This window comes from Coloeus monedula, assembly GCF_965178545.1.
Source record: "Coloeus monedula genome assembly, chromosome: 6".
Classification (NCBI taxonomy): Eukaryota; Metazoa; Chordata; class Aves; order Passeriformes; family Corvidae; genus Coloeus; species Coloeus monedula.
This window is the reverse complement of record NC_138786.1, coordinates 1,762,093-1,777,647: the sequence shown is the minus strand read 5'-3', so window position 1 is coordinate 1,777,647 and position 15,555 is coordinate 1,762,093. Positions and strand designations below refer to the sequence as shown.

The 15,555-nt window shown below is 44.5% G+C and overlaps 1 protein-coding gene across 1 annotated transcript in view; it reads right to left on the bottom strand.

Annotated features, from left to right (window-relative positions):
• The window catches only part of ABTB2 (ankyrin repeat and BTB domain containing 2), a gene marked incomplete at both ends in the record, with an annotated part of 109,897 nt that extends 94,895 nt beyond the window's left edge, over window positions 1-15,002 (bottom strand). Inside the window, one exon of the mRNA XM_082283795.1 lies at window positions 14,141-15,002. Within this exon, the coding sequence (XP_082139921.1) occupies window positions 14,141-15,002 (862 nt within the window). The remainder of the gene's footprint in view (window positions 1-14,140) is intronic.
• Window positions 15,003-15,555: the final 553 nt, after the last annotated feature.

Genomic DNA, 15,555 nt, shown 5'->3' with positions numbered 1-15,555 from the left:
CATTACTGGGGGGAAAAAAACCCTACAAGATATTTCTATTTGAAACACTTCACTCCTTTATTAAATGCTGCTTTTGTCTTAGCTTGTCAGAAGCTGAGGAAAAGAGAGGGGCAAAGGAAGCACATCATCCCCCACCCATAAAAATAAACCTAATATTCATTCAACCTTTTGAGCAGACCCAAACACCTCAGCAATACTTAAAGCCTTCAACACCACTGCCTCAATGCTGTTACCAAAGAGTGGCTGATGACTTGCATTAGGAAGTTGAGGCTGAAGAATAACGTGTCCCAAAGCAGCCAATTGGGGGGGGAATCAGTGAACAGCTGTGTGATTGCTGCACAACAGTTGTGGGAAAAGCAGTGCAGCAAGGTCAGGTTCTGATCCATTACATCACTGGGAATCAAGACAGGCTCTAATGCAGAAGGAAGCCATTAGGGATGTGAAAATAAGCTCAGAGTCCAGTCCACAATCTGCAGGACGGGCAGCAGAACACAGCTCATTAGCATAGGCACATGAATGCCATTATTCAAACAAAATTAATACTACGTTGCTCTTGGCCCCAGCTACTCACTGTGCCAAGCCATGCGTATTTTAAGAGGAGGCACAACTCAGACCCCAAGAGATCTCATTCTGGTTCACCTCATGCTTTACTAACCCTTATATCCAATTAAGGCTGCCGGTTTTATGAACTCCTATATATTAACGACCACACAAACCTGACTGTACCCTCCCAATAAAATGGAAATGCTGCTTGAGTACCCTCCTTAAAGGCTGAATGGAAGCTTGGTCCTGTGGTTATGATTCCATCTGGGCTTGCAGGAACAGACAATTGTATTATTACACAACTACAGAGCAGGTTTCTGACCAAATCTACTGATCCCTTCCTCTGTCTCAAAACTAGGCTTTAATGCTTGATCCATTTACTCCCAGTCCCCAAAACAACCCAACTCTGTAACAAGTTAACATGATTAGAGCGTAGTAAGCTCTTCTCATACCATTAGGACTACACAGGGGATATATAGGAAAGACATCCCCAAGGAACTCGGGGCTTTAACTACAGAATAAGTCCTGCTGCAAAATAAGCACTGGGATTTTTGAGGGGAGAGGAGATGCAGAAGCTGGTTAATGTATCTTCTCCCCCCTCCTCCCCCAAAGACTTTTAGGAGAATGAAAGCTTTTATGGTGGCAAAACTGAACAAAGGGAAGAAGCCACTATCCCAGGACAAAAATTTACACAAGATGAGAGTTCAGAGCAGTTCTTTGTGCAGGTATTTATACAGCCACCTGCTACTCCTAAAAATGACTAAAAGAAGAGCCAGTACTTCAACAGGAATCTGTTCTGGTTTTACTCCCCATTTTTACTATATTTGATGCTTTTAACCTGTAGATCTGAATATACAACATATGTCTTAGGATCCCTGGCATTTCAAAATGTACAAGAGATGCAATAAGGTTTTTTTAATAATAAATGAAGGTCAAGCTAACTGATTAATGGGTTCTTTAATGTGTTATGCTGATTTTGTTCCAAAATAAGCAGCTGCTTTATATGACCTGCCTCATTTCAACAGCAAATCACAAAAAAAGTAGAAGAAATCACTCCCACACGAGTCTCCTAAAGCTCGTGCTGTTCATCACAGAACAAGCCCAGAAAATAACCTGCTGTCCCTGAACAACAGAAAAGCGTCCTCAGATGAACCAGTCCCTCACAACAAATACTACACATTTTTCCAGCTACTCCCTGAGCAAACTCCCCAGTAACAGCTGAGAACAAAAAGCAAGGTTAGGAGAGCAGTGGATTATTAATGCAGATCCATATTCAGACCCAGAAGTCAAATTAGAATGTGTCTATCAAGCCCTAATTAAGATGAATCAAATACAACTTCTCTGTCGTCTTCTAGAAATCACTCTGGGTGACAAAGTCAGCTGAAGCCAGCCCATGCAAGCTCCATGAATATTTTAAAGCAAGAAATATTGTCTCTCCCCCCCCCCAACAACTAGCTCAAGGGACCTGACAACAAAAGATCTCGTACCTCTAAGCAAAATACAGATTGAAAATACAAGTGACAGTAGCTTCTCACCATTGTGGAGTATCAGAAAGAGCTGTAGCCCACAACAGATTGTTCCAATCAGCCTTACTCAACCACTCGAGCACTCCTTTGTTATGCACTCTCATCAGAGAAATACTTGGCAGCGTTCACATGTAAATCACCAGCAGCTTTTTGGATCACTTCTTTTAATGTAGAATCAGCTCAAACTTTTCAGAATTGGGATGTTTCACTAGAATGCTCTTTCAGGAATACAATGCGCCGCTGAGGGCTCAGGCAGATGGCTTGGCTGAGACAGTCTGCCATTTGAACGCTGTCTCCCATCAGATTTAAATAAAATCAAAAAGGAAAAGCAGCAAATCTTTCTTTTGACATTATATTGCACATAAAAAGGCAGCAGTTACTGGAAGATACAGGGTCATGAAATAAACTGCCCAGTCACCGATCCCAGGCCCAAGGTTAAACCCACCCCAAGTTATTTAATTTCTAAATGAGATTAATTGGTAGCTCCGGTCTCATTCTTGACAGATACATCACCAGCGCACCCAGCAATACTTGGCAGTGTAACACATAGACCTCACCTAACTCCTGTTCACAGTTCCATTCTTCCAAGCAGCTGGAGAGGGACCACATACACAAGCCAAACTGGAACAAACCACCCTCTTACATGACTCCCTTCAGTCAGAATTAAAAACCACAGATGGGCCTGGGAGAGCAAGTTTTAAAGCAGGTTTTTACCATGAGAGGTTTGCTGAGCTCCTGTTCTGTCTGTCCAGAATGCCGCCCAACCATGATGCTCAGTGTGGATTTGCTGTAAATTTTAGTTAAAGAGCATCTCCTTTGCAAAAATTAAATTAGGAACTGCTGGAGAAATTATCCTCTGCCCCCATCTGTCAAGGGAGCATAAGCTGACCAGTCCTATACTACTCCTCAGACACACTGGAAGCTTTGCAGACTGTGCAGTTCATTACACACAGATTATTGTGCTTATCTCTCACAGGCAGATAAGAAAACTCTTTTCTCTCCAAAGCAAATCACTCCAGTATTCCCTATTTTAACCTACAGCTCAAAGAAGATGCATTAATAACTCTGACCCTGTGATCTAGCCAGGGCTAGAAAGCAACCCAGCTCCACTAACCAACCACCACCTGCATCCCTGTCACTTCATGGGCCACAGCCACACTCTGTAGTGCACAGAACCCAGGCCTTGATCCCTGAAAATAGGACTAAACCCCCAAAATGAGTCTGTGGGGAGGGGAGGCAGGAGCTGCTCTTCTGCCTGATGTGCCCCAAGCTCCGTGTGGTTACTCCTTTCTCCTCTGTTTCACTCCCCTCTCAGCCCAGCATGACCAATTAAGCGAGGGCTGAATCAGGCCCCTCCTATATAAATGGATCATTTGAAATTATGCACGTTACTTTACGTGGAAAAAATTCGAGCTTTTAAAAAAATGAGGGTATAAAATATAAAAAGACATTTAAAGCGCGCGGGCGCGCGCACACAAGGCAGCTTTGCTTCGCCCTGCCTGGTGAGCAGAACAGATAGCCTGTTCTCTGAAAGTCCCTTTTAACTGCAAACCTTATACTGGCTGTGTGTATTTTGGACCCTTTCCCATCCTACCATGATTTCCTGTCTGAGTCTGCAGCCCATGGCAACAGCAGAAAATTGGAGTGTGGGCTTTGCAGATGGTGCAAGGCCAAATGCCCCGTGCCAGCTCGGTATCTTCTGCCACAACTTATGCATTATCTAAGTCTTGGCTGTGTGGCAAGAGTTACCTGCATGCTAATATATTACATTCATTTTCATTTATAAATTGTGCCTGCCTTAGGGGAGCTCTGGCCTGCTGCAGTGAACGTGAAAAACCACAATCACACAGCCCTGCATATACATCATCACAGCGTAACAGGAAAAATGCTCAGTGTTCCCAACTGCTGTGGAGGTACAAGAAAACTCACAGAGTTTTATCACTCCATTCCTGCAGGTCACAGGTCACCCCAACTGTCTGGAAAAAAAGCAAGACACCCCCTCCCCACATCTATGGATGTGCAGCACAGAGATCATACCAAAAAATAACCTACAGTGAAAGCTGCATTTCCACGTGTCTGCAGCAAAAACATGAGCCATGGAATTACACACACAGGGAAAAGGTGACAGAAACAATTCCAGGGTTGCTTTCTATGGAGAAATGTTGAGCATGACTCTTCCCTGAGTGGCTTCAGTAAGAGGCTCTGCATCCAGCACTGCCCTGAGAGACCGGAGCTGGAGGATGGACACACTTTTCCAAAGGAATAATGTTAACAAAATCACACCAGTCACCCACACTGCACTCACCAGCACAGCTACAGAACTACCTCAGGGCACAGATGCTTTAAATCCCCCCACCCAGGTTTTCCACAGAAAGAATGGTCACCAAAGTCAAAGCTTCTCCCACCTCCAGGTGTAAATCCCTTAAGTTTATTACAAAGTACTAAAACAAAACCACCTCCGACAAACACGTGGCCTCAATCCAAGCAATTCTGAACCCAGGCAACTGCTTCGGAAAGGATCCAGTCCTTTCTGAGAAGCAAAAATTGATCCATTATCTATTAAATCAAATGTAAATTATTCCTTTGGCTGCAGCAAGGTTAAATCGAGGTAAGCAGCACTTCCCACATAGACTCTGAGCTTCTTTCAGTAGCAGGTCATTGACAACAACTCTGACAAATCTCCTGATCTTACTTCAGATTCAAACAAAACTGATACTCATTCAAGCCACAATTTCAACACAGGCTGACAAAGCATAGCAGAAATTTTCATAACACTTCCTGGGGGGAAAAAATAAACTTTAAAAGCCTTTTTATATTGACAGTAGAATGAGATGGTTTATTAAAAACAACTATAAAAGATTATTGGTTGCTACCATTATAGTTTTTCACCTTCTTCCCTCCCTTCTAAGTTCAACTGTTCCTTCAGTGCAAATATCCAAAGACACGTTATAAAATTGATATAATAGCTTAAAAGTACCAGAAACCACGCTAAGATCATAATAAAACTGTATCAATTCAACTCTGGAGCAAATTTTAGGATCTCTAGACTAAACAAAGCCACCAGTGCAAGCTGAGCACAAAACCGGGTGGGGGGCTGGAATGAAGATAACATTCAAGCAAAGAGCAGAAATTCAATGTGTAATTAAACAGAACTTACATCCACCCCCACAGAGGAAATACATTTCATTCTATGTTATCTTTTACATTATTACAACAAGCATCCATCCCGAAGGTTTCGCTTAGGCCTGTGGTGTTATCTCAGGAAATTGCACAAAAACTAGAAAAAAGCAATAAAAAGGAACCTCACAACTATTTGTAAGAGGAATCAAAGATAAAGATGAGTGAACTGCTTAAAAGCAGCCCATAACCCCCGGTTTTTGCTTTCACCTGACCTGAGTCAGTGGTGCCTGGAGTACTGAGTAGTCAAATAAACAAACAAGAAACTGACTTCCATTAAATTCTAGTAAAACATCAAAAACCCAAACAGTTTGAAGAGAGAATATGAGGCAAAACTGGCCTAATTCCCTACTTTAGCTGTTTGGCAACATGCAACTCTTGTCCTTCAGCTCAAATAGTAGTGTGCTTTATTCACAAACAATAAAATGTAAATATTAGAAGAAAATCTATTCACTGTCATCTTGGAATTAAATCAGGAAAAAACCCAGAGCTACATAGGATCAAAAAACCACTAGATAATAATGCCTCTGCATGCTTGTCTTTTTAATGTATAAGTCCAGCATAAACACAGTTATATTTTCTGCTTTATTCTCCAGGTCCCGGGCAACAGACTCCAGATTGGGATAGAAATTAAAAGCAACAAGTATCCAGCATGGACTGTGATGTTATAAACACTGAAGAAGGGGACAAGCAGATTATGCCTTCTGTAGCGTTCCTTTCCTCTCATCCCCAAAATACCATAAACAACTTTTACTTTGATCTTGCATAGCCCCTCAGCAAATTTATCAGTTGTTATAAACCTACAGCCACAAACTGAAAAGTTGCTCTGAAATGTTTATTTGGCTTCAGTTCTTTGTCTCTATCCCAGGACTCTACCACAAACACTCTTCATCATCTCAAGCATTTTGGTGTCACTACACAAAAACTACAGGAGTTTGTTAAGCACATTTTCCTCTTTTTTTTTTTTGCTTATGTCAAGGCTTTTTAATTTTTGGACAGGGAGAGCCAAATGCAGCCTCGTGACAGATTGCTCTGGAATTCTGCTCAATTCAGACATGAAACAAGTCAAATACAACATGATGTGAACATCAGACAGGTTTTAAGAAAGACATGGTCCAGGTGTAATAATTAAACAACCAGAACAAGACCGACAAGTGCTCAGGTGTACAAGTGACCTCTGAGTGTCTGGGTCAAAGTCACACCAAGAGCACCAAGCAATCCCTGAGACCCGATTTAATGATGCTCCCAGGCTGCAGCCCAGCACCTCGGCTCTGCTGAGCAGCGATTTCAGAGAAATGCTTCACGTCAGATCACAGCAAAGACCAGCCCAAACCACCTCCCCACGGAGGGGCTCCTCAAACAGCATCAGCTGGACTAGGAATCACATCATTAAGGAGCAGGTTTTGAGCAGATGAGGAGGAGGAAGTTTACAATTCTAAGGGACTTTCATCTACAAGCACCACATAATGAGTAGGTTTTAACAGACGGGGATTTTATAGCTCAGAATTCCATTTAACTTTAATCCTTAGTGTCCCCTCCTGAAGAGAGCAGCAGTCACACCATCCCCTCTCCCCAGAAGTTACTTCCATGCCGTAAATTCTATCCCACACATCCCAAGCTCACAGAAGTGCAGTCACCACCCTGGCAAGGCTGCAGGCAGACACCTGGATTAGGGGTTGACAAAACCACCTCAGCCGTGCCCTGCCCACCGCTGGCCTCTCCTCGCTGCCTTGCCAAGCTCAACCAGGTCACCTGCTGTGTCCAAACCCTTCCCAAGGACCAGGCTGAGCTCCCAGATCCTGCCTGGCTCGCAACCCAAGGCCAAAGGCAAGTCTGGATGTGTTGGGGTGAAAGGAACAAACCTTTCCTCTTTCTATTGTTGCTTTCTTGGGGCAAGTCCTGCGATGCAAACAAGACAACTCCACTTCAAAGGCTCTCCTCACTCGTGGTTGAAAGGTGATCCTTCAGGTCCCTTCCAACCTGATATTCCATTAAAAAAAAAATCCACAACTTGGAACCCTTAAATTGATTCATGCTCTCAACAACATCCACCAGTTTTTTATATATATATAAAAAATTTTTTTCTAAATGTAACTGCCCTTCCATATGGAAGAGAATCAAGAGTTCTGTTGAAGTCTTTTGGCCCCAATTTGTAAATTAAAAAAGCATGAAGCCACCACTGTCCCAGATTTACTGTTGCCTCAGGCTTGTTTGGATTTAACCAAACGTCATGTTAGGCACTTAGGTTCAAAATACCACGTAAATCAAACCCCATTAAAACAAGAAGAGCACCAGAAATTATTGGTTTTATCCTTTTGTTCATCAGCCTGAATTCTCATAGCTCAGCATGAGCAAATGGACATTTCCTCCTGCTGTCTACTGGTGGAGCAAAACTTCATCAGGGAGAGAGGTTTCCCTTAATGTCCAGCTTGCAAAATCCTGAGCCTGAAACAATGGGAGATGTTTAGAAATAAGGACCACATACACTGACTTGAAAAGCTCAGCCCTGACCAAATGCAAAGTGAGAGCTCAGATGGAAATGGAGAATTATTTTCCTCTCTTTTCCAAACATTCAGGAGAATTGAGACAGCTGAATGATTTACTGGGCACTGTAGAGTATCCAGTGGGTTTATTGTGTTTACAAGCCTCTGTTTCTCTTCTGTTGAATTCTGCTGGCACAACGGACAAATTGCTCAAGAAGAAGTTAAATGTGAAATGCATTAGCCTTTAAGAAAGGACAACATGTTAATTTAGTGAAGATCACAGGATTAATACTATTTTTGGCCTTATTCCATCTTCTTGCATTGCTGTAAAATGAGTTTTTTAACAACTTACTTCTACTTCAACACCAAGATTTTGGGTTTAAGCTCCCAAGTGCAAGCAGGCACTTCTGAGCTTTGGCTCTCTGTGAAGCTAATGAATGTTTGAGTCCTCACCCATCCTCCTCTGCAACATGGTAATTGTTAATTAAGTGAATTTTATGGTCTATTGTAAGTAAGTGTTTCCAGTACTTTACGTATGTTTCCTGCAGCAGAGGACTTCATAAACGGAAGCATTTCCTTTGAGTTGTTGCAGACCCATCCATTACAAAACCAAGCTGGGGAAAGGGACAGAAAAATCAAACAGATGAAGAAAGCTCTAAATGGACCATTAACAGGAGTAATTGAATCCCGTGATGTACATCAGCAGAAATAAACTGTTACAACATGAAAACATTGCAAGAACATTACTACCCAAACAAGATTTTTCAGCATAAGAAAATGTTTCATCTCAACCCCATTATCACAGCAAAATTGATTCAAAATTCACCACTACCCTTTGTTACCACTGCAGTTAGTTTTGGAATGACCCCAAATTAGGGAGGATTAAGATGTCAAAACAGCCAAAATCTATATATATGACATCCATGCACTGGATGAGTGCTGATCTCAAGGAAGAGGAGGATATCCATAATCCTATAGATCAGGTGTGGAAGCTGATTGACAACCAGCAACTCTCCCTCAATCAGGTGAGTTCAAGTTTCAAGTCACATTAGAAATTAGATGAGGTACATGAGAAAAAAACCCACACCTTGGTGGCTCAGCTCAGCAAAATCAGCTGCAAGATCTCCAATTTAATTCCAGTTATTCCAATATCAGAAGACATGTACATCAAACACCCTATTTTATTACTAAAATATGAACACTCAGAGCTCATGCCTCATTTTCTGCTGACATGTACACACAAAACAACCTGTAAGAGCACCCCAAAATACTGCACTGGTGCTCGCTGCTAATCTTTGAGCTAAACCAGCCTCATTTTACACCTGGAAATCAATGAACCAAATGCCAAAGCCCTGTTGTAACTTAGGGATAAAATTTAGTCCTGGCCCCAACAGTATTTGCTCAGTTCAGACTTTTGCAGTACAAGAGATTTCAGCCTTGACACAACAGATCACAGAGTTTTCTCTCCAAGAGGTCCCTCCCCCACAGCCCAACTCCCCTGTTTCACAGAATTAAGTTGCCACCAACACAGATTCCACTAAAAATCCAAATATCACCAGCATTTGCTGCTGGTAGTTACAGACAGAGGGATTCCAGCACTTTCTCTTCAATCAATTTTACTGAAAGGACACAAATTTTGTTGCCCTGGGGCAATATCAGCAACGTGAAGGATTAAGACAGCATCATTACTTTTTACATTGATTATATTTCCTTTACTATAACTAAAAACTTTATACAGACACACAGAAAACTGACTGTAAATGGAAAAAAATAGGCATTTTAGCCTCACTTGCTCTACACTTTACCATAAGATGCACAATTAAGAACACATACATCTGCAGAGATGCACCTGGTGGTTTGTTTTCCATAGGAGAGGTGAGCATGTGTGTACAAGCATTTATATTCAAGCTTAAAGAATTTGTCCCTGTGGCTTTGTGGATAGAAATCCAAGCTCTTGGCTGTGTAGGAGTAGAAACACACAAGGTGGGCTGGGGGTCCAGAGGTGAATGAAGCCATCGCTGGAAGAGGATCATAGCTACAACCAGCTCATCCAACATGGAAATGTGTACACAAGTTACCAAATTCCCGCCCAGGAATCCCCAAAATTACCCCCAACTCCTGCTTCAGACAAGGTAACACAGAAGACAGAGTTATTTGATTTTTTTTTTCCCCCTGAAACAATTTGCAGGTCACCTGCTGTACCACCATAAGAGTCTTGTATTTCCCCTCAGTTTCATTTATTGATTGCCTTTGCAGCTCTTCCCCCCCCCCCCCAAAAAAGCCCCCCTTCCACCATGCAGTGCTTTCCTGAAGACTTGTGGAGCTGATAGCTTATTAAAATTGATGAGGCTCTTGATGAGCACACCCGTTTGTTCAGCTCAGATAACAAAAGGACACTCAGCTTATTGAAATGTCATTATTTTCTTCCCCCCCATGCTGCATTTCAATACAGTACTGTGACTGTGCAGAAATAAAAGTTATTTCAGAACATGTGATAGGTATAAAAAGGAATTTTCATCATGGCATAGCTCTAAAAAATCCTGTATGTTAAAACTGGCTGTAGTTCTCAACCTGTGTTAGTGCAGTGGAAAACACAGAAGAACACAGGGTTGGTGACAGTAAATGCTAAGCCCATGTTTGATAAGGTTTGTCAGTGTTTAGTGTCAGACAGAAGAAAATTCATGCCTTGTTTAATTTTTTAGAGTCCAAACCGCTCCCTCACACTGCGAGGAAAGGTTATACAGCTCAACCCTCTTCTAAAAAAAAATGCCTCAAAACACAAGTAGAATTATTTCAGATCCTATTTCTCCTCCTCCTCAGCTCAGCAAGCCACAAGACTCATTTGTGGGTTAGTTCATCCAGGGAGAACTTCAAGTGTTTGGGCTAAGAGGTACATGAAGAAACAGCATTATCAAGTTAAATTCCAACCCCTCCCCCTCTCCCTTATTTTTTTTTTTCCTTTGGCAAAACATCTGTCAACACTTCTATCTCCAGAGCACCAGGATGTGCTGATGCATTAAACAGCACAGCAGGTGGACTGGCAGACACAGGAGTGCCTGACCATAACCAGAGAGTTCAGTACAACCCAAGTGCTGTAATTAACAGGGCAATAATATCAAAATGTATTTGCAGTGCTGACAGCTCGGAGTCTTAAGAACCACACATCAAATAGAAGCAGATCAAGTAAAAGAATCACATTCCCAAGGTAAGTTTGGATTTCAACTCGTCTCTCCACAAATATTTTAAATTAATAGACTCTAATAATCCCAAATTAGCATGTCTCAAGACCCCTGTGAAACTACTGGGTGCACTCTCTACCACTGGACATCATACACCTCCATGTAATTAAAAACAGACAATAAAAACACGTATTCCAGTTTCCACTTGTTTTACCTTTCACTAGCTACACTGTTCAGCAGCTGCTCATCTTTTTTGCTGCCTGTACTTCATTTTCTGTCCAGCATTCCTCTATTTTAGCAACATCCTCCCTTAGATTCTGCCTAGAAAGACCTTATCCTTGGAGGCATTAACACACCCAGAGCCTGGCAGGACTCCTCAGGGCCATAGGCTCAGGTCATTCCTCCTCCTTCCAAGGCAGAGCCACCAAGTCCCAAGCACAAAGTCAGAACTCACACAGAGAGTGAGCAGAGAGTGGCTCACAGAAGCAGCAAAAAGGCTGATTAAAGAACAGCTTCACAGAAAGGATAAATAAACAAGCAAGCCACAGATTATCGTTTATTTAAAACTAATATTAGAATTCTCCCTTCAGCATTTACAGAGTTTCAAACTTCACCCTTCACACAGCAGGTGTTGATTAAAACACGTTTGTTGCTAATACACAACATTGCTCCTTCAGCCTCCAAAGCTTCAAGACCAGTGACTGGACCGTGCTCTTTGATGGGAGATTAGTCACTGAAGAAATACAGGTCTAAACCTCCGTCTCATGAGAATTTCGGAAGATTTATGTATTTACTTACTGTTTCTTTGACTCCAAAGCAGCAGGCTGTCCTGATCTAATAATGAAAATGGTATTCAATAGATCATAATGCCACAAATGTCCATTATGATAATCCCGTGCAATCTTCTGCATAGGACAGCGCCATGGATTTCATCCAGGGATTACAATGCTTGACTGGAGTTAGGACTGAACCTTTAAGTGCTTTTTATCTCTGACATGAAACTCAGGGCTATAAAACGAAACCCAACACACCACACACCCCCCCGCCCAAGTGTGCAATTTACGAGTGCTCCACTAAACGCTCCTACTAGAAGAGAAACAAAACTGACAGTAAAGCAACTTTCCCTGTTCCTTAAAACAGGAACAAATCCAGTTATTTTACTGCCAGATCTACTTCAGATTTAAATTAATGTAAAAGACAAGATCATTTGAAAGCACTGTGCGGAATGATGTGAATACTACTCATTTACAATTCCTACAGGGAGAAGAACAGAGAAGTTATTTCAAGCTTTTTTGCATCCATATAAAAACCATTTGTGGCCTTACAACTGCAAGAAAAGCCATTTAGAGGATTCACTGACTTGTGTCAGGTAAAACACTAGTGACAGACTGTCACAGGAAATCCCGGGATGCCTTCATGTGCGGTTTTATTCAATTTCCAGACTTAAAAAATGCATTCAATTATTGACAGAATTGATCTGAAAGGCAGGAACAACAAAAGAGGCAACAGAAGCCAATCCTTCTGTGGCCACTGACTGCTTGGCCTTCCACTGTGCAGGAGCGTTATCATAACTGACCATTTGGTGCTCTGAATATTTATAAGCATTTCCCTGCACACTCCCCCTTCTTCCCATTCAACACCAGCACCCATTCATTCACCGCAGTTTTTCCAAGGAGATTTCTCTCAAATAGATTAAAAAAAAAAAAAAACGAAAAACAACCAAACCTCAGTGAGGGTCCAACTCTTCACTTTACACACAGAACCTGTGTGGCAGAAGCACTGAGCAGAGAAGAGCTGAAATGTACATTTCGGTTCACGGAACTAAAGTATTTCACTCCAGGTGCCCTAAACAAGGAACAAGAGAGGGGAAACAAGTCCCCTTCTCGGAGCCAGCATAAAGAATGGCAAGTGTTTTGGCAGACACGGCATCCTCATACCTCCCTATTCACCCAAGAGCTTGTAGTTAGAAATGGACGTGTCTGTGTCTGACTTTTAAAGTTACAGCTATGCCCTGAACCAGTGCCAAGAGAACAGCCACAGGGCTCTTCACATTTATCTCACGAATGTTTAGTAATGCTGACCCGAAGGGGACACTCGCTGCAGTCACCTACTCGTGATCTGAATCACGGAATTGCTTGGGTACAGGGAAACTGCAGGAAATCAATGCACCCAGGGAGAAGGTGAGTCAGTGCATCTCTGACGAAGTGTTTCAAAGGGGTTTTCCCTCAAATGAAAACAGCTCCCTTACTTCTCTCGCTGTAAGATTCCCCTTTGAAAAGACCAAGCTCCTTGGTTTTACAGAGTTAAATCACAAACGTGTTAAGCATGGAATAGTCAAGCGTAACGGGGGCCAGCAAAAGCCATGAAATCGTGGGTGGCACACAACATACTTTTCTAAACTGGACGTTTCCCCGCATTCTCCATGGAAAAACACGGTATTCCTCAGTGTGTCAATGCAAAATAAACAGCACAGCTCCTTAACACAACTGTCACGGCTTAAGCTTTCCAAACTGCAGCAAGATGCCAACATTCCTCTATCCGCTCAAGTGTTCGGAAACTTTGCTTTCCAAACAAATGACAGCGGTAAGTACCTTAGCACTGTGTTATTCTCATCACCGAGGCACCGTCCTACACTCACACACAAGCTCTTGTTTATGGCAGGAAAGGACACCACAGGTTTCTGCTGAACTACAAGGGAGTCCGAGTAACATGAAGTTTAAACTTTTTGCTCATAAAGTGAATTTTACTGGGGCAAAAGGGGGGAAAAAAATGATGTTGTTTTCCCTCTCCAGGCTGTATGCGGTTACAGCATCTTTAAGATGAAACTGCAAGATATTCGCTGTAAGATAAATTCTGATTAAAAGAGATATAGTGGTACTTTCTGGACAGCAGCTTGTAAAGCACATTTCATCTTAGGGTTACAGAGAACATATCTGCACGCCAGTAAGAGGGAAAATGCTCAAAACAGCAGCTGGTGGAAAATCAGATGTTTGTAAGGACAACAAGGCTTGGTTTCCCACAGCCTTTTATAAGCCGGTACATCCTAGGAACGGAGCAGGATCATTCTTGCCTGGCAAGACCGTCGTGCCCGCTTTACGCACACACAAACCACGACCAAGATGCAATCCAGATGCAAAGAAAACCCAGCAAAACCCCAAGTCCACAGAGAGCGAGGATTTTACCGTAAAGCTTGCTGGGATGAAGGCAACAGACTGTAAAAGCTGGATCTTACCATTAGCGTTTTTCCCACAGATGAGGTGCTCGTAAGGTTGCAACACTCCCCAAAGTTCCGCATCGTTGTTGATAACCATCTCCAGGATTTCAGCCGAGATCTCCCCGCCACCATCGGGGCTCTGACTCGCCAAAACCCTAGCCTTAATCTCTTCCACCAGGTTCTCCATGCACGCCGTCAAGGAGATGGCCGCGTACTCGTGGATCCTCACCGAAATCCTCGTGTCCACCATCCACCTGAAAAACCTCCCCACCGAGAAGGTGAGGCCGCAGCGGGCCGATTTGCCTTTCCTCAGCCCATCCCCGGCGCTCATGCTGTACAGCGAGAGCGCCTTGACAGTGGCCAGGACGCAGCTCTCGGCCAGGGCCCAGCTCTGGATGAGTTTGATGGCGCTCTGCACCTCGAAGCGGGTGCACTTGGAGTGCATCACGCTGAGGCGCTGAGCCTCCCTGGACACCCTGATCAGGGCGCGCCGCAGCAGCTGCGAGAGCCGCCTGACAGCTTCCTGCGAAAAGCTCCTGCCGTGGCCGTCTGCCTTCCCTTTGCGCAGGATTCTGCCGATGTCTTCATCAGTCCAAGGGTATTCCTCGAGATCCGGCAGCTTAGGGCACTTGGAGAAGATATCTGCGACCTCGGGGTCTTCCGGCAGCACGGTGTTCACGGTGTCCCAGCTGTTATTCCTACTGTTCATGGAGCCCGAGTAGTACCACCAGTTGCCTCTGTGCTGAGAAGAGGTGAAGGCTTGCGAGTTGGACTTGGAAGAAGAGAGACTAAGGGACCTGCAGGAATCCCCTGCCCCATAACCAGAGTCCAAAGTTAAATCCTCCAGGGTCTTCAGAGTCGAGCTGTATATCCCAGCCATAGGAAAGACGGGTTAAGCCAAGCGGCAGGACAAGCGCGAAAGGTGAGGCTGGGGCAGATCCCTAGCGAGCCCCGAGCGGCGCGGGAGGATCGGCAGCGCAGCGGGCAGGAGCCCTCCCCGAGGGCCCGGCTACCTCCATCCCGGCGGGGAGCTGCGCTCAGCCATGTCCCGCTCGGGCCGGGCGGCGGCAGCGGAGGGCGCGGAGGCTCCGGCGGGGCGGGACGGGCGCTCGGCGGCGGCTCCGGCGCAACTTCCCCGCCGCGGCTCCGCCGCGCGCTCCGCACCGCCGCATGCAAATGAGGCGCGCGGCCAGCACCAATCGGCGACGGCGGCGGGGACGGCCCGGCCAATCACACGCGAGAGGGGCGGGGCGGGAGGCGGGGCGAGGGGGGCGCGGGGAGCGCACGGCCCGGGGCGCGGAGCCCGTGCGGAGCGGCGGGCGGGGGTCGGTGCTCGGAGCGGGGATGGTGCGGGCGGCCCCGGGGCCCGGAGCCCCTGACGGGAGCCTCTGTGGCACGGCGGGTGCCCCCCGAGCTCGGGCCGGGAGCCGCGC